The 25,517-nt window shown below is 50.0% G+C and overlaps 1 protein-coding gene across 1 annotated transcript in view; it reads left to right on the top strand.

Annotated features, from left to right (window-relative positions):
* Positions 1 to 25,517, top strand: part of LOC119089673 (dopamine receptor 2) — a 92,587-nt gene that overhangs the window by 36,247 nt on the left and 30,823 nt on the right. The window contains exon 2 of the mRNA XM_037212467.1: positions 25,172 to 25,253. Coding sequence (XP_037068362.1) covers positions 25,172 to 25,253 — 82 coding nt within the window. The remainder of the gene's footprint in view (positions 1 to 25,171; positions 25,254 to 25,517) is intronic.

The raw sequence follows: 25,517 nt of genomic DNA, 5'->3' as shown, positions 1-25,517 counted from the left end.
CAAGTGTTAAGCGCTGTTGTCTTCTGCTATTGTTTCGATAAAGGCATGTTGCCGAAATATCAACCCAACTATACCTCTATTCTCCTGGTTTTTCTCCGAGGAATAAGGCTAATGCTACTATCTTATCTACATGAATAATGCTCCTCGCTCATGCACTGAACAGGGTACGTTATTCAATCACGCAACGAAGCATTTCTCCTGCCTTCCAGCACCTTAAAAGCTCCCACACATCGTGTTTGGGCCGGGTTGAGGTGGTGCGGCGCGCGCCCGGCTGTGCGGTGGCGATGCGGCCGCACTATGCCGAAGTGGGACCGAGACGCCGCGCGCCGTCGGTCGCAGCCGCCTCGGCGCGGTCAATGACTGATGATAGCTTGGCCGCCGGTGCCGGCCAGCCGACCTCATGAGCGAGGTCAGCTACCCCCGGCCCTGGCTCCCCTTGCCATGGCCCTGGCTCCCCCTGCCATGGCCCTGGCTCCCCTTGTCATGGCCCTGGCCCCGGTGCCATCTCAGACTGCAGTTCAGGGGGCGACGGTCGAAGACCAATCGGCACCGACGTCAGCGGCGAGCTTCCTTGTTGGCCTTCTGCCGCGGCCCGAGCAGGCTCACCCACCGACGTCAGCGGCGAGCTTCCTTGTTGGCCGTCTGCCGCGGCCCGAGCAGGCTCACCCACCGACGTCAGCGGCGAGCTTCCTTGTTGGCCTTCTGCCGCGGCCCGAGCAGGCTCACCCACCGACGTCAGCCGCGAGCTTCCTTGTTGGCCTTCTGCCGCGGCCCGAGCAGGCTCACCCACCGACGTCAGCCGCGAGCTTCCTTGTTGGCCTTCTGCCGCGGCCCGAGCAGGCCCACCCACCCTGCGCTGTACACCGAGGCAATGCTTTGAAGTAGCCATGGGGCATGCAGTGACTGAGTGTGTGACCACCGCTGGACGGGTACGACCAGCACAGCTTAGAAAAGAACGTATTGGGTGAGGTGATCACAGCCATTCAGAGCACGGTTATATACTCATGAACAGTCCCTGTATGCCGTCAATCGTCCTTGAAATATTTGCATTTAGGTGATAATCCCCGCATGGTCTTCGCTGCGGAACAATCTTCCGATATAGACGGGAAATATGGTGAGCTCCTAGCGTGAAACGTCGCGTATTTACAATGCTATCAATTTCTGCTTGATAAAATAAATTAAAATTGCCGACTCCATGGTCCAGGGGAAATATGCTGGGCTCGTAATCCAGCGACACTGGTGCGAGTCCCACAGCGGGTGCATTGTTTCGCTCGACTGAAATAAAAAGGTCAGCTGGCAACTGGCCAACGAGGGTCTCAACCCTGGTCCAGGACGGACGCGTTGCAGCATTGTGCGGTACGTAAAACGGCCACGGCACTCCTCAGTTCTGTCCTGGCGCAAGGGCGAAGGCAAAACATCCGTTGAACTGAAGGGGGGAGGGTATTATGACTTGGGTGGTGGGTTCAGGGAACACCAACAACAAGCTTTTCTTTGCAGGTACTATCGGACCCAGAGTCACCCATGCAAACCATTCGGAAAAAATTATAAAAAATTAACTAAACAAATCGCCCAGGCAGAAACACTCTGGTATGCTGCAAGCCGGCAACTGTCGGTGCAAAACTCTGAACCACCCGACTTGATTTGCTTGGAAAGATAAACAGTTAAGCAGGCTTGTGTAACTGAAGCGGAGGATAGCGTCTCTGTGGAAGTGGATAGCACAAGGATCCCTTGCTTTCGCGTCGCATTTTCAAGTCTTCATATCCTCTAAGCTGTGACCTATAACCTGGTAATCTCTACCTAGGTCTAATCTGATCTGATGGTCGCGTAGTCTAGTCTCGAATTCTGTAATTGTTGTCCTTCATGCGTATGGTCGACACAGCGATACACAAAGCTTGCGGGTGACAATTGGCCTAGATTGGAATTGGCTTAACACGCGCTCGGGTGGGGGGTCAAATTGACCCCCTAAAGGTGTTTCCGGAACGGTTTCCGAACGACGCGGCATAGCCGCGCCAAATTTGCATAGCTGTAGCCAATTGAAAGCGAATCGCTTGGCATCAAAAATTTAAATGTACTTTTGAGTTCGATCACCTGTGGCAGGTTCAAATCAGGTCATGGTTTCAGCGAAGTCAATTTCTAGGGAATCGTTCAATCTGATGCACAACAGAGTGTTAGACGAAGCCATACATCTCTGAGGATGATTGTTCTTAGGCAACACAACAGTTAAGTGAGGAAATTACATGGACCTAAGGTTAAGTATGAAGGTCACACCAAGATGGATGGCAACCTGTTTTAATTACTCTAGGGGTTGCTGCATGGAGTGGCTCCTTGTGATCATTTCGAAATATTACAGCAGGAACCGCATTATGCATCTCCCATAGGCATCATAGAGGTCAGAATAGGTCAATCGCCCAAAATGACACAGGTCAACATTTTTTTCTTTTCGGAACATATGCGTAGCGTTATGTTTGTCACTTATTTAATGCGAAACTCAGAGCAGCTGCATAATTTTGGTCACCATGACCTTCAAAAGATCAAACTAAGTCACTGACCTTAAATGAGCACGTGACCTCTTGCCTTAGAAACGGTTATTGACATTCTGAGGGCACTTTGGGAACCATCCTTGAATTGACCTGTTTAACCTTACTTGACCCCGAAGGTCATGACCTAGGAACCTGAAACTTTTAATGTAAGTGAGTTCACGTACAGGTCAACACACCCGGTAAATTTGGTGTATGTAGTTCTCTTAGTTCCCCGAGGTCGCGCGGGGGTCAAATTGTTGACCCCCCCCCCCCCCACTCCGAGCGAAGGGGTATCCAGCCGGCCACCCGGGCGCGTGTTAACACGCAGGTGAAACGTGCGCCTGCAGAGGGCTTCGTGCTACCATCATCCCGAAATAAACCGCAAAATGTATTGTCATTCCCTCTTATGTACGAAACGCAAGCATAAGCATCATTTTGGTGAGCTTAGGATGACCTTTTTCACAAACTGGTTTCCTTAAACGATAATAATATTGCTGCACCTTCACCAACACCTTCGAGAAGAATGCGTATATTTTTCACCATATCAACGTACTGTGCGTGACCATGGCAGAGCCGGCAGTGCCGTCGCATCGTGTCAGCTCTCCTCCTCTACTCGATCCTCTCTCTCTCTCTCTCTCTCTCTCTCTCTCTTCTCTCTATATCTCTCTCTCTCTCTCTCTTCATCTCTCTCTCTATATCTCTCTATCTCTCTTCTCTCTCGCTCTCTATCTCTCTCTTCTCTCTCTCTCTTCTCTCTCCTCTCTTCTCTCTTTTCTCTCTCTGACCTCTACTCTTCGTAAAAAATTTTTTATGGCCCCCATATCCGGGGTATGCTAGTGGCGGGTATGCACGCGGGATGACAACTGAACAATACGGTTTTTTTGTGTTGGTATTTGGGAGCGCGGGTCGGGCCTTCCCGGTGTGTGCCCCTAGGACCCTTTGAACGTGTTATTATTTATGAAAAGTTGGGAGCGGGCCATTGTGTTAGAGGCATTTAAGAGAAGGGAGAGTGCAGAGCCGCTTCGGCGCAGGTGAAGTTGTCGTGATTATCATTTTGAAAGTGCAAACTCAAAACAAAGAGAACCTTCTGTTCTCACCTTAGTGCACTTAAATGACCTCATGCGGACGAGCCAGTGAAAGGATAATCGAAACACAGCGTTACTGGCAGCTGTGAATCATCCCACGTGGCTCGATATTGTCATCAGGTGCGCTCGCGCCAAATAAGCCTCGTTAGCGGGAGTGTTTGCGGCATAGCGCGACAGCTCCGACGGCGCTAACAATTCAGCACACAGCCGCGCTGGTTAGCAAAGACACATGCTGTACTTGTCCGTTGAATTAGGGACAGGGGCATCTCTCTAGAGAGCCGGCCTTTAGATGGGGATGTAGAATGCTATCGCGGCTTTTAAAATATTTTGTGGGAGCATCATTCAACGAAAGAGACAGGTGCCAGATGCCCATCGCCTTGATGCTCAGCGTCAAATTGATGTTCAGCACCACGTGGGATCAGAACTTGCCAGCATCCACAGCTGGTTAGCGATTTGGTATTACGAACCAGTACGGCTGACGTATCGAACGTCATGGACAATGTTTTAAAGCGGGGCGACGTTAAATTAGGCCGGTCTGCGCTAGAGGACTTATTCTGACGACCACCGCAGAAGCGTGCGGGCTAGTCTGCTGACCTGTCAACTCTTCGCTAAACATCCGTCGGATTTCGTTGCTAAATGCTACCCGGTTATTAAATCATTTACATGATGGATGAATCCTTGCTTGCTTAGGTCTATTTTAGCTAAACCAATGCATGTATTTTACCAGCCGGGAGTTTGTTTCCCCTCGCGCCGTCGACAGTGAAGGGGCGGGTGACCTCTAAGTAACGGCTTCCACTCGCGCCGTCGATAATAGAGGTGGGTGGGTGACCTCTAAAGTAACGGCTTCCACTCGCGCTGTCGAAAATAGAGGTGGGTGGATGACCTCTAAAGTAACGGCTTCCACTCGCGCCGTCGATATTGAAGGTGGGTGGGTGACCTCTAAAGTAACGGCTTCCACTCGCGCTGTCGATAATGGAGGTGGGTGGATGACCTCTAAAGTAACGGCTTCCACTCGCGCCGTCAATAATGGAGGTGGGTGGATGACCTCTAAAGTAACGGCTTCCACTCGCGCTGTCGAAAATAGAGGTGGGTGGATGACCTCTAAAGTAACGGCTTCCACTCGCGCCGTCGATAATGGAGGTCGATGACCTCTTAAGTAACGGCATGACTGAATGACATCACGTGACCCTTGCCGTTCGGTCCCAGGTTGAGTTAGACCCACGAAACGAGGATCAGTCGATAGTTTGGTGCAGAAGAAATTCAAATTTTCCCGATTTGATCATTTGTAATCGACGGATTCCAGATCAGTTCAACTTTGATGTCCGGTATTAAAGAGTGAAAAATTGCAACTGCGAAGCGGCTTGATGACATACTTTGAATCAGATTGAGGGGATCAAACAAGATTATCATAGGTCATTGACTTCGTATGACTCTGAAATGCTTGTTGACCTTTCTAAACCACTCAAGAAAATAGGGACTGGCATCTGAATAGCTGAATCAATGGGCAGCTAGATTGGTGCAAATGACTTTGAAAAGGTGACGAAAAGGTAACGATGTGCTTCACTAATCTGGTACGACTTGAGATCCTTAAACATATGTGCAATGAACGGGGAATTAGCTAATGCCAAGTTTCACGGCATCTTTGTTGTTTGCCGTTTTTCCCTAGTCTGAGAATACCCAGATGTGAAATGACATTCCTCCGAGGGGTGGACGTCAAATTCCATAACAATGTTACCCAACTGAGGCCTGTACCGTAAAATGATGGTATTTGTGAGGCCGTATCCTACAAGTTGCCATGCCAAAACAGCAGATTTCCCCGAGGTTTGCCATATCATCCGTGTCCGACAGCCGCGAATTTGAAGGGCGTCAGCACGTACTTGGCAGGCGATGACATGTTCATTCCGGCGTTGGCGATTCCCGCGCCTGGGACTCAGTCCGGCCCCGACCTGACCCGGCCCCGACGCGATCCGGCCCCGACCTGATCCGGTCCCGACCCGATCCGGCCCCCGACCTGACCCGGCCCCGACGCGATCCGGCCCCGACCTGATCCGGTCCCGACCCGATCCGGCCCCGACCTGACCCGGCCCCGGCGCGATCCGGCCCCGCCCTGATCCGGCCCCCACGCGATCTGACCCGACCCGATCCGACCCCGACCTGATCCGGCCCTACCCGATCCGGCCCCGACCTGATCCGGCCCCGACGCGATCTGACCCCGACCCGATCCGGCCCCGACCTGATCCGGTCCCGACCAAATCCGGTCCCGACCTGACCCGGCCCCGACCCGATCCAGCTCCGACCTGATCCGGTCCCTACCCGATCCGGTCCCGACCTGATCCGGTCCCGACCCAATCCGGTCCCGACCTGATCCGGCCCCGACCCGATCCAGCCTCGACCTGATCCGGTCCCGACCCGATCCAGCCCTGACCTGACCCAGCCCCGACGCGATCCGGCCCTGACCTGATCCGGCCCCGCTGATCCGGCCCGCCTGATCCGGCCTGACCTGATCCGGCCCCGACCTGATCCGGCCCCGACCTGACCGGGCCCCGACCCGATCTGGTTCCGGCCGCATCCGGTTTCGTCCGGACCTTGTTCCTCCCGATTTGGAGGCGGGCCGCTCCAACGGCGGCCGACTGACGGCTCAGGTGGCGGAGCGTGCCGGCCGCGGAGAAGCCGGCGTCACGCCCAGCTTAAGGGCTGTTTACTCAGGCCCGACGACAAGCAGACGCGTTTAATCCAGACATATGGGCTGCAGCCTGGGACGGCGGCTCGGCGGCTCGGCGGCACAAGTGAGATGAGGACCGCACACTGCCGCACCAGCGACAGGTGTGCGCTACTTGTGTGACGGCGTTGCTAATCGACTAAAAAGCCAGGAAATTATATTTTTCAGGAAATGTGTCTTAGTGGCAATAGCTCAGAATCACATTAACACTAGACTTAGAGCAGTACCGAGAATTCAGGATATCACTATACTGGATAAAGACAAGCTAAAAAGCTAAGAATAGGCTGAACCGAAAATTACGCTCAGAATGGTGATGCACACTGGAATGTCCGGTGATGTCCGGCCAATTATGACTGGCGCACCGTAAAGGAGCGATTCGGTTGCAAGCACCCTGTAGATGTTTTTGTTTTTGTGTCAAATTCGCCGCCCACGAGATTATGTGTTAAAACAATGCAATTAACACAATCTAGAGCATGCACAATACTTTTGACTTCAAACATATCAAGGGTGAGGGTTAAACAAGCTACTCGTCACGTTTTTGTGACGCAGCCGGACGAGCCTTCCTCTCACTATGATGGTTCGGTACATGTGAGGTTTTAATGGCCTAGCACCGACTATTCTTGGGCCATTAGAGGCCAAACGACAGAGTTTTCGAAGCATTGATTATGTTTGATTTAGGGTCTTGCTCACGTGGATTACGGTATCGAATGTCACAATCAGTAACTTCAATTTAGAATGGCTGATCGTGTTGTAGCAAGGTCAGCAAGGTTTCTCACTTCGTTATGCCTCACGAAGCCTTTCGCCTGATTCCTATACAGCTGTAACAGTGATTGCTGTGGGGATCCTGAGGGCAAATTGCCTGGCGAAGTCTGACATTTGCATTGGTCACTTTGCATGCTGTGCACTGGTGATTGGTACTGCACTTCGCCCTACTTTTGATGCTATTGGTGCTATTGGTACCATTGCGGTAGTATCAGTACCGTCTTTAGTGTTTATGCACGACACATGCATTTCTATTGGTGTATTAGGTTCTAAAGTCTATCATGTCTCGTAATTATGCTACAGTTATCAGCAACGGCAAACGGCATGGGCTCTGGTGGGCATTTTCCAGTTGCGCATCAATTATGAAACCACCTAGATAATTGCCGAGTCTCCATATTACGTTCTGACATTCCAGAGGTTTGTTCGTCTGGTCGGTCGGCGGGCGCATAACCATGACCACATGCTGGACTGTGCTCTCTAGCGTCTGTGCTGCTGCTGTGTGTGTGCTGAGCTATCTCCAGCCGTGCGGTCAGGACGCGCGTTTGCGCGTCCGCCCATTAAAACCTCACATGTACCGAACCACCATAGTGAGAGGAAGACTCGTCCGGCTGCGCCACAAAAGCGTGACGAGTAGCTCGTTTACCACTTAACCTTGATATGTTTGAAGTTAAAAGTATTGTGGTGTCGCATTTTCTAGATTGTGTTAACTGCGCTGTTTTAACACATGATTTCGTGGGCGGCGAATTTGAGACAAAAAACAAAAACGTCTACGATGTGCTTGCAACCGAATCGCTCTTCCGCGCGATATCTCCCCACCGCACGGCCAGCTGGTGAGATGTGTCGGGCGCGCCCTCCCTACGGTCCGATCTCCCCGTCCACAGCGGATCGAATCTGTGCCTGGGGTCGGCAACCCACCGCCCGCCTCGCCACCCACCTCCGCCCAATCACTCAGAGCCGGTGTCTCGCCGGTCGCCCTCCCGGCTTCGGCTGGAGGAGCCACGCACCGGCCCGACATCTGGCGGCGGCGCCGCCAAGCTCGCATTGTCTCAGCGGGCGCTGATAAGAGAGCGACCGGTGGAGCGTTAAATACGCTGCCTAAACTGAATGGCCCGAGCTCTGCCCACGGCGCCACGCGTCACGGACCTGTTTGACGATAGCACAATGCTGACGATTGTGGCCGGCCCGCCTGGCAGGGCAGGGCCACGCCGGCCGCCAGGGCTGTTCTGCCGGCTGGCGAACGGTCGGGTTCCCCCGTCCCACATCCCCGGCCAGTGATGTCTGGGTGATGCGCCCATGTGGATTGTTTTTTTCTCGTCACTGAGCCCCATTGTTTCAAAGACATCTAAACAGGGACTGTAAAACCCGACCGCTACACAGGCCGGTGCCTCCGCCCCTGCGCCGCTGCCGGCCGGGTCAGTTAACTACACGGACGCTGCGCAGTAAACATCCCAGTAAGGTCAGTCTAGTATGCACCCTCCTTATAACGGATTGGCAGTGCGAGTTCGCAGAGGATTATCCTGATCCCGCGCTGGTCAGACTCTCACGCGCCCGGGTGGACGGTTAAATACCCTATGCTTGGGAGATCTCAAAAATTGTGAAAGCTAGACACCAAATTCATAGGGTGAGTTGGGCTGTATGTGTACATACTGCTGTAAAACCTTAGGCTATGAAGTCATGACCTTTCGCTTTAATAACGTCAAACAAGGCCAAACTCAATATTGTTTTCTAAAGAGCCTCGAGACCTCCCCATGCGACCAACTTAAACCTATATTCCTGTTTTAAGTAGGTCACTGATGTTCACTTTACGTCAGTCACCTAAATGGCCTTCAGAAGGTCATGGTGACCAAGATGGTACGAGACTCTTCTGCTTTTTAAGCTTGTTTCAATAAGTATCAAGGCTTACGCTAGACAGTACGTTTCTAAGGACAAGGGGTTGATCTGGGTCATTTAAGGTCAGTGACATACTCTGACCTATAACAAGTTTGTGGGAGATGTCTGTTCTGGTTCCTGTTTCACGAAATTCAAAATATGCATCAGTGACTCTTCATAAAGCAAGCTGTCTAAAAGAAAAGCATATTGGTTTGAAACTCGTTTTGACCGGCATACATAACCCTAATTCTGAAGAATTTGTTGTCATCCTAAATTCAGGTTTTGAACTTGGTCTGACCACTTTACCTGGTCCTAGGTCGATGTCATTCGTTTTTATCCTAAATTCAATGGTTTTGGTCTCCAAGAAGCCATCTCAGATATGCATGGCTTTGTCTAATTTTCGCTGGAGCATAAGACTGAATGATTGCCGAGAAGTTGCCTTCGCTGACAGCCGCGGGCTGGCATGGGCCTATCATAGCTCTATCAGTTGACAAGGTACATCGAATTTTGTGCACCAAAATATCCACTTTGCAATTGCCTTTAGTTCTGCAAAGTTTGGCGCGACTACATCGTGCTGTTCGAAAATTACTACTTAAAAACCTTCGTTGGGGGGGGGAGGGGGGGGCAAGTTGAACCACCACCCGGGTGCGTTTAATTCTTGGAATTTGCTTAACTGGTAGCCAAACTGCTACATCATATAATGGTATTAAGTTATGACATCACTCACCTTGCAGGTTGTGCTTGGCTGCATCGGTTACGGCTGTATTCAGGGAGCTAAAATGTATTTTGTCGTTAAAATTTGCTTTGCTAAAACGCGACAAGAATTTTGATGCGGAAGTGTAAGATTATCTTAACGACCACAGACCATCAGATTGGAGGCCTTACTTGCGCATTGTGCGGTGACCCTGACCTCGCCGAGGGTCGTGTCCTCAGCCGCCGCCACGCTTATGGCGACCCTGACCTCGCCGAGGGTCGTGTGCTCAGCCGCCGCCACGCTTATGGTGACCCTGACCTCGCCGAGGGTCGTGTCCTCAGCCGCCGCCACGCTTATGGCGACTACCACGAATGCAGTTATATATTCAGTTCAGGGACGGGGATGCAGTCTACCAAATCTGAGTAGAAAGAAGGTGGCGATATCCGAGAAGAAGCCCGTTTTCCCTATATTTTGAGGTTGGTTTTAGCCGTTTTTCCTGTTCAGCCACAAAACTTGTTTTGGAAAATTCAACCCGTGAAAACTGCTAAACGCTCTGCCATATTTTAAAGTCTCACTATCCTCATGCTATTGGAAGTAACCTTGCCTTAAATGTTTCTGGTGTCCGCTTGTGTTTTGAAGAATTTTGTGTTGACAGAAACAAACAAAATATTACGATTTAATCAAACGTAACTGGGTTCCAGACCCGACCGACTCCTGTAGTGGCTACGCGCAAGCTCATGCTAAAGCCAAAGCGTGCAAAATTAATGCAGCTGGAGTAGCGGATGCGCGACAAAAATGTATCCACACGCATCAGGCGGGGATGCTGCCACAGTCTACACGTTTCATTAACACGTGATCTTCTGATTCGAGCTTCATCCCTTCAGCACGTTCACACCAGCAGCTCGAGCCATGCCTGGGACGCACCAGTATATACGCATGCTATTTTGCTTCGCTGCGTTCATTACTTTCGCTTGGCTACTGTCGTCCGCCACCAATCGGTCAGCATGTTATGCATTATAGGTTCATGGTTCAGCGAGCACATGTGCCCACAGAAGGCATTCCCAGCGCCCGCATCGATTTCTTAAAGCACCGATCAGAGGCGAATATTATTGTCGTCGATTCGGGGCAGCCAAGTTTCAGCCGGTTCGAAACTTCGCCGAGCTGGCGCCTCGACTTGACGGGCGTTTCTAGTAGACGGTGCCGAATCGACGGAAGGCTTCGGATCTGAACGCATGCGCCGTCCAACTCAAGGGCCAAACGGGTTGGGGTCGTAAGCTGCGACTCGCCATCACCGACCAGCGGCAGCAGCTGATAATTCACGAACGCCGCTGTAAATTGGCGCTGTTGTTGGCGGCCAAGCAAGCGGTCGCGGTGGGACGCCGGCGGCGTCGGGTGGCGGGCGGCGCGGCGACGGCGGCGCGGTGGCGGCGGGGCATGGAAACAGTCATGGTCGACGGGGCCACTACCCGATGCATTCACAGTTCAGAACTACAAGGATGGAGTGACAGGTTCAGGCGAAGTGGATTGAAGGATCTCTTGGGTCACTGCATTCTTAGCACACGAAAGTGAGATATAAAGGCAATTGGAATTTTACAAATCGGATTTGTTTCCGAAGACAATAGCTCCGTGCTGTATTTCAGTTCTTTCAGCCTCATGCAAATTTCACCTTCAGGTGGGAGCCAAAAGTGTCGTTGCCACTGACAAATACTGGAGCTGGAACCCCCTCCTCTTTTGTTATACTCCACTTCGCGGGTCTAAGACTATAACACATTCGTCGCCAAACTATGCAGCTGTTCTCATCCTTCCGCGGCAAGACTAACTCGGCACGTGCATCGGAAGGGAGGGGCTGACCCAGAGGTGATGCGGGCGGCAGCTGAGAGGCCACGTGGGGATGGAAAAACGCGCACTAAGCGCGCTTCGTCATCATACGGGACAAGGACGGGCCAACGGGCATGCTAATGCGAGATTGCTGTCGTTTGCAGTGCCGCGTGGCAGCAACAGTTTGTGAGTCACTGTAGGATGTTATCAGCGACAACAGGCAAGTTGGGAAAAGAACGTATACAATCCATAGGTTGCGCAAGTTGCCGAGTAGGTGCATGAACAATTGGATTCACTCCCAAATACATTCCGTGAAGCTTATGCTTCGTCTGATCACTTCATTAGGATCCTGTTTAAGTAATAACGATGGAATGTTCATATGTCCTGCCAATCGTTTCCAATAGATCTCGGTCTCCGCTTGCAATCCGGAGGTACTAATCGAAACAAATATATTACTCAGGCAAAGTTCGAAGAATTCGTTGCTCGAATGGTCCTAATGGCTGCATTCAGTGGCGGCGCTTGAACTGGCTGTGTTCAATGGCGTCCAGACGCCATAGACTGCCAGTGACGTCAGGTCCACGGATTCTTTGTGTCGTTCGATTAGTGCACGGCCGGAGGCCACATTTACGGCGTCCATTGCTGTTGCCCGGCGAAGCACCAGTGAAGTCGATACGTAGGCACAGCACAGCTGAACGCATTTAATAACCCACTCAAATGACTCGTTTCACCACATTATGCACCGTATATTCGTTAAATTTGTCTCTACACAGGTTAAACCACGCAACGCATTTGCCTCAGAAAGACCAAACGTGCTCAAAAGGCTCCACTCACCCGCCATAGAATTATGGTGGCGTGGCGTAGCGTGTGCGCGATCAGACGCCCCGTGAACGAGCGAACTGGACCTGGAGGCGCTGGTGCTGAACTACCAAAGCTGCGCACCTGCCATACCAAATATACGGAGTTCGACTCCATGCGGTGCCTGCTCTTTCTACCATGGTGAGAGTAGGCGGCGCCATATAGGCGCGGTAGCTGAGTGCATCAGAAAGCCCTAATGACCGCCTAATAACGAAACTGACGGCATAAAGTCCCTGTAAGATCAAATGAGATCTTCGTCGTCCAGCTTAATCGAGCACACTGCAGAAAAGTAACCAACTGAGCGAGCTTCTGAGCAATGAAGGCGCCGGTCGGTTGGCTCAGAGCTTGCGGGCCAAAGGCATGATTTTAAGAATAAAATACAACTTCATAATATGCTCCATAATGTATACGATACAAATGAAAATGCTGCTAACTAAATTGCCGTGCACGATCTTCGTGACACGAAACACTCCGAGTACGAATGCGTATTATCCTTGCTGTGGTGGCCCGTGCTGATTCCTGCCGATTGGTTGGGCCTGTTTGTTTCCATTTTCATTGATCATCCGGCCTCTCACCGACTGAAGCGTTTTCAGTGTGTACTAGCTGCCGACATCCATAGCATATACCTGTTCAATATTCGGTAACACACTGCGGCGTTCATGGAGCTGGTGGCTCAGTAAAAAGGGCCAGAAAACGGTGGTGCGCGCGGTCTCCGTTACGCCCAGCTATAGCCGCTTAAGCGTGCACAGATCATTGAACGGCGATGGCCTGTCAGACCGATGGCAACACTACACTGGCGGACAGGCCGCATGCAGGCAATGTCACATCGAATGGTGATGCATTAAAAAAAATAATTTATCCGGACCATTTGAATGAATGAATTTCTGGGACCAGTGCTCACGCTAAGCAGTGCTTGTTGTATGAGCCCTGACCCCTACCTTCCGATCGCGCAATTCCATGTCAACGGCAGAATTTAGTGGCGAAAGCTTAACGTGCCGCAATGCTCGGCACAGCCCATCCTGCCCTCTGACGTCAACTGATCTTAGCGCGACCGCTGCCACCGGCCGCAGGCCATACCTGTCAAGGGCAAACAGCGAGCGCCCGAAAGCGACTCGAATCCACCCCGCTATGGGTGGGTGGATCGGAAGACAGGTGCCCTAACCAACTGAGTCACCGGGATGGACTAATTTGGAATGCATTGGACGTCACATCACTGAGAACGTGCGACCGTTGAGACGCCTTCAAATATTCAGAGTGTGCAAAAATTTGGTTTGGATCATAAATGGCCCTCCATCTGTCCATCACCTATCCCAGCACGCCGCAGTCTTCATCGATGCGCCGAAGAAAAAGAAGGTCAGGCAGCGCTATTGTGAACTCCGCCTGCTCGCAACACGTCAGAAGTAACTACTTCTGTAAGATCCTTGGCTTTCACGACAGCATATCTAGCTGACGACTGTGAAGCGTTTGCCGGCGTGCCTCCTCCTCAGCCGGGCCGACGGTCAGCCGGCCGTCGCCAGCCCGTCTTTGTGCGGCTGCTACGGCTGCCATCGGTCGCGCTGTATTTGTGGAGTGCTGGCGACCGGAGGAGGGGAGCTCGCTTGATTAGCTGCCATTGTTCACGGCCTGTCAGGGCGTCGCACAAAGCCAGGCGTGCCGGCACTGTATCAGAGCGGTACTGTATTAGATCGGCACCGTATCAGACCGACACTGAATCAGACCCGGACCGTATCAGAACAGCATGGAACCAGACCCGGACAGTATCAGACTAGCACGGAACCAGACCCGGTCCGTATCATACCGCCACGGAACCGGACCCGGGCCGTATCAGACCGCCATGGAATCGGACCCGGACGGTATCAGACCATGACTGCGTCAGACGGACATCGCATCAGGACAACGGCGTGTAAGTTCAGAAGAACCGTATCAGGCCGGCGATGAACCGGATCAGCACTGTTCGAGGTCGGCACTGCGTCGGACCGGCACGGTGTCGGGCTGTCACTGTATGAGGCCGGCGATGACCCGGATCAGCACTGTTCGAGGTCGGCACTGCGTCGGACCGGCACGGTGTTGGGCTGTCACTGTATGAGGCTGGCGCAGTATCAGACCAAAACCTTGCGAGACCGACAGTGTCAAACTGACACTGAATCAGGCCACATCATGCGTCATATGGTCCGTCGTCCATATCGGTCAGACCCATGGCGTCTGCCATGCCGTCCCAAAGTCCGATTCCCCGTGCATAGACTGTACCGGAGTGCACGCACCAACGGCGGCTCAGTCTCACCGCCTTGGCCCGGGATTGATTACCGGGCGCGGGGCTCTCTCGGACGCGATTCAGATCGACAACCGCGCGGCTATCAGTATGACTGGATATATGTGAATGAATGTATTCTTCTTGTCTTGCCGGCCGCGGTCGGCCGGGTGGGGTTGTCAGAGTCCGGACAAATTGGATTGGTCTGGTTCGTGCTGTGTCTGATGATTGCCAACAGCGCCATACCCACGGATCGTGACCAAACATAGCTTTTGTGTGCAAAACTCCAGAGGAACGCCGGAACCGACTTGAACCTTCTCATTCTAGACAGTAGATGGTATGATCAAATCCATTACTTACATCGGCGACCGCAATTGTAAAGGGTCAACCACGCGGGAAGACCAGAGGTGGGAAAGCCGAGAACGGGTCGCGAAGAGCGACGAGCTCCTGCGGAAATATGATGCAAAACTGTGGAGGATGTTTGAAAGCACAGCGGCGGCGATAATATTTTCCAGTTTAAGGCTTTTAAAAACAAGACGTTTGATCTCGCGGCTTGTTGCTGAACCGTTCCAATGTCACCAATATATCGCTCCCCCGTGCGATGAATATGGGAAAGGTGTCATAGAAAGATAAGATATAACCATTCTTCCGTAATAGTTGAAAACGTTTGGAACATCGCTTTCTCTTGAATATTGAACAAAGCGGTCGGATGGCTTACAGTGTTTAGTGTTTGGTGTTAATGTGAGTGGAACATTGAAAGAAAAACAACTTGTAGAAATGCCCGGTTGTTTAACTTAGAGCTGGTTTTTGTACCTTGACATGCCTTTAAGCAATGTTTCTTCCTCCACTGCAGATTATTATTTTTCGACCGCCTTCGGCTCTGAGGCCCGATTCAAAAGACTGTTAATGACTTATTAGTTGGAAATGCAGTATTAAGTCAAACCCAATGCCGACGAACCAGTTGTTGCTTAAAGCTGATGGTCCTGTATCTGAATGCTAGGAATTGTTCAGCCTTGTTCAGCCAGGCTGGCTAACATGTAGTCCTCCAGTGCAGCCGTCCTTCTCCAGTTTGCTAAGCTGATGATCCTTGATCGGAATGCTGGGAATTGTTCAGCCAATAACATGTAGTCCTTCATTACACCCGTCCTAACATGACGTCCCTCAGTACACCCATCCTAACACGTAGTCCTTCAGTATACCCGTCCTAATATGTAGTCCATTACACCCGTCCCAACATGCAGTCCTTCAGTGCACGCGTCCTAACATGTAGTTCTTGAGTACACCCGTCCGTCCAAACTGGAGAGCAGTTTGCTAAGTTCTCAAGATGTTGAAATACCTCTGCTATGCCTTCCAATTTACGGCATTTACCTCCCGATTACGGTCCTGCTTAACCTCCTGAAAACAGTTACTTGGTTATAAGGCGTGAGTCAACATGTTTTCACTTTCATCATGTGAAAATATTGCATGAGTTATCACCATAATAGCCAAATAAATTAGAATATGCTAATTATTCGTGGTACCTTTATGGTAACATTTTGTTCCATGACCCACAACCAGATTTATGTGACAGAATACTTCATAACAGCAATGAAGGCATTGAGATCCGATTCTCAGCACCGCGAGTTGGAAGATCTTATTCTGACAAAATGACAACAACCAGCCTTCAATATGTCAGGTGTTACGGATATCATATCAGACACGGTGATATCATATCAGTTACATATCAGGTGTTACGGATATCAGTCATGGCATAACGAAGGTCACTCTTTATCAGAATAAAATCTCCCAGCTCACGATACGAGGAAATATGTGCCATCATGGAAATAAAGCACCATTGTTGCACTGTCTTCGCACATTCTGGGAGTCATTCTGACGTTTTCGAGAATTTAATTCAGCTTTCGAAAGAGGACAAAGTTTGGGTGTGAATGTATAACATTCCTGAAAGTCACTGTACGCCGAAAAAAAAACGAACGTGCGTCCCCAGCGTGATGTTTTATCAACCAAATCGTCCGGAAAATTTTCTCACTGCGAGCTAGAAGCTCCTCAGCGAGGACATCTCACGACGTGAAAAAGAAGCTCGTTGGCTGCCATTTTCCACCCAGAAGTGCCCTCTTTCAGAGCACCGTGGCGCAGCGGGCGAAGGGTTGGCTCAGGTTGTCGGAGGCTATTTGTTTTGTTCCAAGGAATCACCTTGCCGATATGTGCCACAAATTGGAGCCTGGTCTCGCCTGTAGTGCCCCGCGGCACGGTTTCACTTGTGGGCGGTACGGGCTCAATACGAAATGGGACCAGCTCTGAATAACGTCCGCACTGAGCGGCGGGCTGCTGGCGACCTTGGCTGCTCGCCGCACACCGCGCGTGCGATCGACTGGTCACGGCGCCTCTGCCCAGACTGTTGTCCCGACCTGGTCTTTTAAAGCAGCCCGAACTACATTGTGCCCCGAACAAGCCTGAGATCAGCCTCTTTGAGTTTTGTCACTAAAATCTAAGAGAGCTCCTTGATGATGCCGATAATAAAATTAGCATCATTCATCACACCGAGATTTTCTTTGAGAGTCGGTTGTGCGGTTTGTCCAGTTCGTGCTATGTATTTTTCAGTTTTTTCGGGTTTCAAAGTTTTTAGGCGTGCTGCCCAATGACAGTTACCTTGATTTTTCGACATGGTTGCTGTATCCGAGGAGGAATCTGTCTTAACCAGAAAAAGTGCATTAGTGTTGGAGCATTGACGGTAATTCATATCAGCCTGGCCAGCAGGGGTACAGCCCAAGCCTTAGCATGGGGACACGATGTTGGGAAAGGCTTTCCTGATCTTGAGAGTCCCCCTTCTAAAAAAAAGTCGGGTGTGGCCCCACTGTCAAGGTGTGGTTTTCGGTTTTCTTTGTTTTATTGCTATGTTTACCCCTTATAACTGGAACAGAACCTACGAGTCACCACCATATCGCTTCTGCTTGAATTTTGAGGTCAATTAACTGAACAAACTAGGCATTAAACGACTGCATGCTATAAGTCAACGTCTCTTTTTATCTCACAATGTTTTATTGGACTCTTTGTAAACCAATAGGTCTCAAAAGTTTTGCCAGAATTTTGATCTTGGTTTCACAGAGAAACTGAGGAACACGTGAACGTAAATTCGAGATCAAAATGGGTAAACAATTAATGTTCACGCACGCACGCGCACACGTACGCATACACACACCTGTCTGTGTGTGCGCGCACTTGCACCATTACGTTACGTCCATTTATTGTTGGTAGGAAACCGTCCAAATCATAACTGAGCTCAGATTCATGTCTATGAACCGCCACGGCCTGAGAGGGGGGGGGGGGGGGGTAGCATAAAAGACGAGACGCAATTAACTTTGTAAAGAATTCTAGGTTTAACACAGTATTTCTCCAAGATACCCACACGACTGCACGCATCATTCCACTTTTCAATACGCTTTGGTGTGACAAAAGTTATCATTCTTATAAAGCATGAAACGGCCGAGGAACTGCAATTTTGCTCAAAAACTCTGTGTATCACGGAATTTTGTTTGAAAGATACTGTCCCAATGGAAACGTCGCTGTCATAGGTTGTAAAATAAACTCAAATATTTACACTTTCATTAACAAATATGGCTCAAACGAGGATGACCCTACATTCTTTGAGTTAATTGGTGCCGAGCTGGGGAGTCTCCCGCCAAATGGCATCGGAATTGGCGGTGGCTTGAACTTTGTTATGAATCACAGAGAGGTCTCAAACTACGTACATAAACGTAACAGAAATGAAAAAAACTACATTTATAGAAGTTGCCGTAAAGCACGGTTTGGTTGATATTTGGAGGTAATTTTGTCCAACGGATTGCAAATTTACAAGGCGTCAAGTGTAACCCAGGCAAACGTGGTAGATTAGATATGTATTTTGTAAGCGACCATTTGGTTAATCATATAGCAAACGAGGCTCAAACAGGTCATAGGACAGACCCTAGCATAGTAATATTTACACTAAAAGAACCGCAACAAAGAGGACCAGAGCTGCGGAAGTTCAATAATTCCTTGTTGACAAATAGTAGCTATGTAGTGATTATTAAACAGTGCATACGTAACGAAATCAAGCAATATGCTGTTCCATTGTTACACAACGCTCATTTGGAAAATCTGCTTGATTTAAAAAAACCTGCCGTTCACAGTATGCATAGCTCTATTTTCCGAAACGCTTTCGGTGATGATTCGAGGCGAAACCGTTACATATTCTAAACGAAAAGCAAGACGTGAAAAAGAGCAAGAGCAGACAATCATCACCAAACTGAACGATTTACCTAGCAGGTTTTCAGCCACTATATGAGAACATGACGCTTACCTGATTACACACGCTCAGAATAAATCACAAGAAGTTAGGAAGCCGAAAATTCATTCTTCATAAGCAGGTCTAGAGTAGCATTGTACGACCACGGTGAGAAAAACACAAACTATTTTCTCTCTTTAGAAAAGAAGAAATATAACTCGAAATTCTATTCAGTCCTTGAATCTGAGCAACCGAATCATAAAAAAGGACAAATATGAAATGAATTTACATCTCACCTGTCATCAAAATACCGCGAGAAATGCGATAGCACAAGCTGCACCGCATATTTACGGAAATACGTCACAAGAAAGCAAAGCATTCGGCAGAAACGAGCTTTAGACACTCCAATAACCTTAAAAGAGCTTCATCTAGTGCTTAACGTAATGAAAAAGGGCAGATCACCAGGATCAAATGGCTTCACCTCCAACTTTTTCAAGCATCTCCGAGAGTGTTTGGGATAATTTCTCGATCGTGTTTTCAGACAAAGTACAGCAGGCATTCTTCTAAATTTGCATGGTGAAGGTATCATGACTCTTATCCCCGAAGCAGGTAAACCGTCAGACGAATGAAAAGGTTAGAGATCAACATCTTTACTGAACGTCGACTTTAAAATCATATCTGCGGTTATGGCCAACAGGCTCAAAGGTGTTATGAACGACCTTATTTCGCCTAGTCAATCGGCAGACATGAAAGGACATGTCATTGGAGAGAAACTAGACTAGTCCACGACATTACTGATTCAGTGAAAAAGTCTGAATAGTCCGGTTTGATAATAGCAGCTGATTTCGAAGCCGCAGTTGAAACAGTATCCTGGGAACACTATCCTTTCTAAGGCCCTGGATCGGTATGAGTTTGGAGAATACTTTTAACACCTAACACATATGACATAATCTAAATAACACAAACTTCTCTCGTATGTTACTGCATGGGTTCTTCGTCGAAAACAAGATTATGCAGCGCGACATAAGGCACGGAGATCCAGCGTCTGCTTACCTCTTTAATCTCGTCGTGCAACCCCTAACAAACCCAGTGGTAAAATCTGAACGACTGCGCAGCCTTCAAACACAACATGGCCACGAACTTCGGATGCCACAGTATGCCGACGATTTCATAGTGTTCTTCAAAACAGATAGCGTGCCTCTGAACGGAGCAGTGAAGCAAATAACGATCTTCTCCGTTTCTGGTCTTCAGCTAAATGTTAAAAGAAAATGCCTTCAAATCGGGATTGGCACTGAGGCCTCATAGATAAATACAAGGGGAATTACATTTGTTGAACAATTAAGAGTACTTGGCATTACTTTCAAAAAGAACAACGGGCACAAAACCAACAACAACGTTGAAATGAAGACATCACTGATAGAGGAGACATTGCAATGGAAAAGGCGACATTTAACGTTGGTGGGAAGAATAACTGTTATCAAGTCCTTGCTTTTATCAAAACTAGTTCATATATTCATAGCTTTGCCTAATTCCGCATGGCACAAGGAAAAAAGAATAGAGGTGATGTTGTTCAAATTCCTATGGGGTGATAGACAAGACCATGTCAAGAAATTTCAATGACAACCATACATGCTTGACGATCTGAGCGTGGTGGATATCAACTCCTTTATAAAAAGCTTAAAGATATCGCGGATTCGAGACTTCTTTGCTCTCAACATGATTGGTAGAAACTAATCATGGCGAAAGTTGTCTGTATTGAAAACCTGGTAACCTGCGGACCAATAAAACTAAAATACGTCACTATGAGATTTTAAGATCCGTTTTGGGAGAATGTGTTTCAAGCGTCGTTAAAAGTTTCCTCACTAGACAGCCCAGAGCAGGAGCAGCTCCTGTCCGGAATATCCTGGTTTTCGGATCTGATTAAGTTTAACAACTTCATAATAAAAGGCTGGGACGATAAAGGTCTCAGATTCTTAGCAGATCTTATTGACCCCTTATCTGGGGAACTATACTAAAGGCAGGAGAAAGAGGGTTTACAGCATTTCAGTGGCGTTCTTGTGATACGAATCTCTCTCTCGTCAGAACCTTCCCGCAAATGATTGAGAACTCGAACCACATGATATCAAAGTTTTACTCAGTAATGCCTCACCAGGTTAGTCTGGCAAATCAACATAGCTTATCACGAATAGCTCATAAACAGCTCGTACACTCCCTGATATCAAAACCATCTTTGCTGCAACGCAATTAAAAACAAACAAACAACAAATGGCTATGAGACATAGGCTTTGTTCGGACAGGTAGTATGTATGGTATTTCCAGAATAACAAAGACACATTCATGAAATCCTTTCATTTCCACATGATCAACAGGCTAATCCCAACAAATCTTTTGTTTGCGCAGCATTGGTCAATCAGAATACAGCTAGTGCATATCGCATTCAGTTGAAACATTAATACATTTATGTTGGGATTGTTTAAGAAGCCAGGATTTCCTCAGAGGCGTTGTCACCAAAATATCCGAGGAATTTAAGATACTGCTAAACCTTGAAAAGAGGCAGTGGATATTTCCCCAACTCACAAGGCTCCAGTAGCAATGAAATTCTTAATATAGCATTGGCCAGCTCACGATTTACGAGGCATATCTGGGAAAGCACTAGCACAAAAAGAACATTTCCTGAACCTACTGAAACTTGAAGCACAAAAAGAACGCTGCTGCGCCAAATTACGTAATGAGACGAATAGACAAGTGGGGAAGAGTAGGACTTATACTGCGAATAATGCCCGAAACCTTACAACCATAAAATTAGGATACACAGCGCGCGTTTTTACAGCGCAACACACAACGCAAGCAGATATGTACGTATTTTCTCGCAAACATGTACTTCCAGACTTCAACCACGCACACCACACACTTACACATACATGTACCCATTCACGTCTTTCCTGCACGCACCATTCGCTGTAAATACCGTGTTCTGCATGATTGAGGTGGGAGGCCGCAGTGTGTGCATGACTGAGGTGGGAGGCCGCAGTGGCCTTCGTTCCAAACGAGCACGTGAAACCTATGCATTGTGGGTCTACTGTGTACCGTGCCGTAGATATTGTATCATGTGTGAGCAATTATTTGAAGTGATGTGCTCGTATACATAATAGGCTACGATGATGTGACAGGTGTGACTGGATATGGTAGCCTTATACCATATGCGACAGATCGTTGTTCGCATTGTCTTCATAAGATGATTCTGACTGTGTGTAATGTGATTTGCATATACATTGAAAAAGCAAAAGAAAAAATGTTAACATAGTCAACCCAGATTTACCGGAAAATATTCCACAATCAGTCAGATTCAATTATGAGGAAAATAAGGTAAAGCAGTTTTGAACAGCCATGCTCGCATATAATGACGATGGAAGCTCTGACACCTGACGACTCCGTAGCCTTGTCGGCGTCGGCCCTGCGACGAACACTAAGTGGTGACCGGACAAAATCTGGCGGTGGAACTGAAAGAGTGAAGGAAGGATGTTTATTTTTCGTGTTGCAGTAGCTGTTTATCCGTGCAGAGGACGACCTCAAAATAACAACCTTTGAACGGTACGCATTTATTTCGAAGCACTCTTGGAAACATAGTTCATAGGCCGTCATTCTTGCTTACACGGTGGTCAGCCCACCGCCTGGCCTTACCTGCAGTGGCCGGCGCCGTTCAGTTTTTGCGGAAGATGCGACCCCGGTCATCACTGGCTCTTGTTTCTGAGATTGAGAGCGCGAAGGCTCGAAACTTTTTTATATAATGTGTTTCACAAGTCGTTTTTCCAAAAGAGTGAACGTTCTCAGGCGAATATGGGTTGGCCCTTTTGAGGGGCCCCGTTGAGAAGAAGAGAAGGCGGCGGCGGCAGCGGTCAGCCGGACCGATCGGCCCGATCGAGAAGGCAGCGGCGGCAGCGGTCGGCAGGACCGATGGGCCCGATCGAGAGGGCGGCGGCGGCAGCGGTCAGCAGGACCGATGGGCCCGATCGAGAGGGCAGCGGCGGCAGCGGTCGGCAGGACGATGGCCTGATGGGGGGGGGGGGGGGGGGGGGGGGCAGCGGCGGCAGCGGTCGGCAGGACCGATGGGCCCGATCGAGAGGGCAGCGGCGGCAGCGGTCGGCAGGACCGATGGGCCCGATCGAGAGGGCAGCGGCGGCAGCGGTCGGCAGGACCGATGGGCCCGATCGAGAGGGCAGCGGCGGCAGCGGTCGGCAGGACGGGTGGGCCTGATGGGGAGGGCAGCGGCGGCAGCGGTCGGCAGGACCGATGGGCCCGATCGGAGGGCAGCGGCGGCAGCGGTCGGCAGGACGATGGGCCCGATCGAGAGGGCAGCGGCGGCAGCGGTCGGCAGGACGGGTGGGCCCTGATGGGGGGGGGGGGGGCAGCGGCGGCAGCGGTCGGCAGGACCGATGGGCCCGATCGAGAAGGCAGCGGCGCCAACGGTCGGCAGGACGGGTGGGCCTGATGGGGGGGGGGGGGGGGGCATCGGCGCAGCGGTCGGCAGGCGCGGCAGGACCGATGGGCCCGATCGAGAGGGCAGCGGCGGCAGCGGTCGGCAGGACGGGTGGGCCTGATGGGGAGGGCAGCGGCGGCAGCGGTCGGCAGGACGGGTGGCCCTGATGGGGAGGGCAGCGGCGGCAGCGGTCGGCAGGACGGGTGGGCCTGATCGATGGCTGGCGCCTGTGCGAGGACCGGCCGCCTGCCGCTCGGCACGGCAGGATAACGACGACCGACCGCTCCAACGAGCCGGCCCGCCAAATGGCGCCGCCTCATGCAGAACGGGCGTGATATATGGCCCATCACGGGGCGCGCCGAGGAATGCGGAGCCGGCATCTGCGTGCCAGTTTGGGCTGTGGCGCCACGACGCCAATGGTTTGCGAGTGCCGGCCCTGTGTGATATAGTCGGACTGCTCGAATATCAGTGCTCAGCATTTACGGAAACGCATGGCGTGGAGCCAGGCGCGGTATGCTGTACAATAGGGAAATTTGCATTGAGGATAAGTGTTGTGAGACTTTACATTTAACTTCAATATTTGACGCAACACTCCCTGAACATGGTAAGAATGCAGTATTAGTCACCTTGGAGCGTGGCCATCCAGAAATATGCTGAAGCTGAATTAAGAGGAAATGGTAACGCTTCACCTTGTCATTTATATTTTCCCAACGATGCGAAAAAATTGTTTTCCCCGTGGTTATGGAAAATAGCCAGATTTATGTGACCTTTTTCTCCGATACTTTGGTAACGATGCGCATATTATGACGTCAATCCTGTCCTAGCGACTGCCGTTCAAGGTAAGACGGTTGGATTATTAAGCTGCCATAGACTTCTAGCCGTGCGTCAACGCTTTTTCAAGGAACCACCCATAAGAAACAGTTCTAATTCAGCTCCTGGCAGTGTCGGCTTTCTTTCCACGCACTATGAAGTCTAACGCGTCGTGAAATACAGATCACACGTGTGGCAGCTAACGATACAAGTGCCAATACCTTGCAGTACCTCGCGCTAATTGTCACATCCGGGGCACTGGTGTTTCCGAGGCTGACATGCGAACAGCCTTATCCCACGTGTTACAATCCCAATAATAGTAACGCTGCGAGGACCTAGTACAAAAAGACGTATTCGCCGTGCTAGCAGGTATTGTTGAGCGTGGAAAATTGATAAGAATGGTATTTTAAAGATAAAAATATTATGCTCTGCCGGTTATTTTTAATGTGAACTAAGGCCATTTTATTTCTACAGCGCCATTATAATTATTGAAAATCTTTAAAGGCCGGAGGTGTCTTTCCTTTTTACTGAATCCCGCTTCTTGCTTTGTCACGTTTTCACGCAATCCATTCTTTATCACGCGTTCAGATCGGTATGTGCCAATTCAGATCGATATGGTGCAAACTCTATTCACACTTTACTTTGCAATTAATTTATTTTTCTGCTGGGCGTATCTCGCGGCTTGATCTTTGACACCGCCACTAAAGTAGTCGAAACCTCTGTTTGTTTTATCCCAGCAATTTTTTCGTCATTGTCGGGGAGAGCCGACGCGTTGAGTAAGACAGGAAGGACTCATATCGGCTCGAGATGCGCGGTAACTCAAACCCCTCGCGTCTCATATATGGACTCCGTTTCTGCGACGTCCGCCTTCTTTGACAATGCAAACGGTGAAATAAGCGTGAGATGCTTTCGCGGCCCGTCGTCGCAGTAGTATGTACAGTTGTGTCTTGTCTTTGTGCTTCTTAGGACTTCCATCCGGATGCTGATGCATGCCCCCCCCCCCCCCCCTCCGCTGTCTGAGGTCTAACCGTGTGTCTCTCTGTGTGCGTTCCAGGGCTTTCATCCGGATATTGTGTATTTGCTGTCCGGAAACATCGGCGAGGGCGAGACGGGTCAACAGGCCACTTAAAAACCAAGTAAGTCCGCTATCATTTAGAAGCCTCTCGTAGGAGGCGGACCACCGGCTCCGGGCTCCGCGCAGGCCGTGCGCCTCATGACATAGGTAGCATCCGTGCAGATGAAACATAACTCGGCAAAAATTATGTGATGGAGATCTATCGACTGAAACTCTTAACTATGCAGAAGGCCGAAAATATATGTAAGGTCTATTAAAATATCGCTTTTGAGTTAGGTATTTTGGCGTTTTGGCGCCGTGGCGTTACGGCTGAGGACAGAGCCCG

This window comes from Pollicipes pollicipes, unplaced genomic scaffold (genome assembly GCF_011947565.3).
Source record: "Pollicipes pollicipes isolate AB1234 unplaced genomic scaffold, Ppol_2.1 Scaffold_3087;HRSCAF=3621_pilon_pilon_pilon, whole genome shotgun sequence".
In the NCBI taxonomy this organism is placed as follows: domain Eukaryota; kingdom Metazoa; phylum Arthropoda; class Thecostraca; order Pollicipedomorpha; family Pollicipedidae; genus Pollicipes; species Pollicipes pollicipes.
Note: the sequence above shows the minus strand (reverse complement) of the source record. Positions and strands in the feature narration are given on the sequence as shown.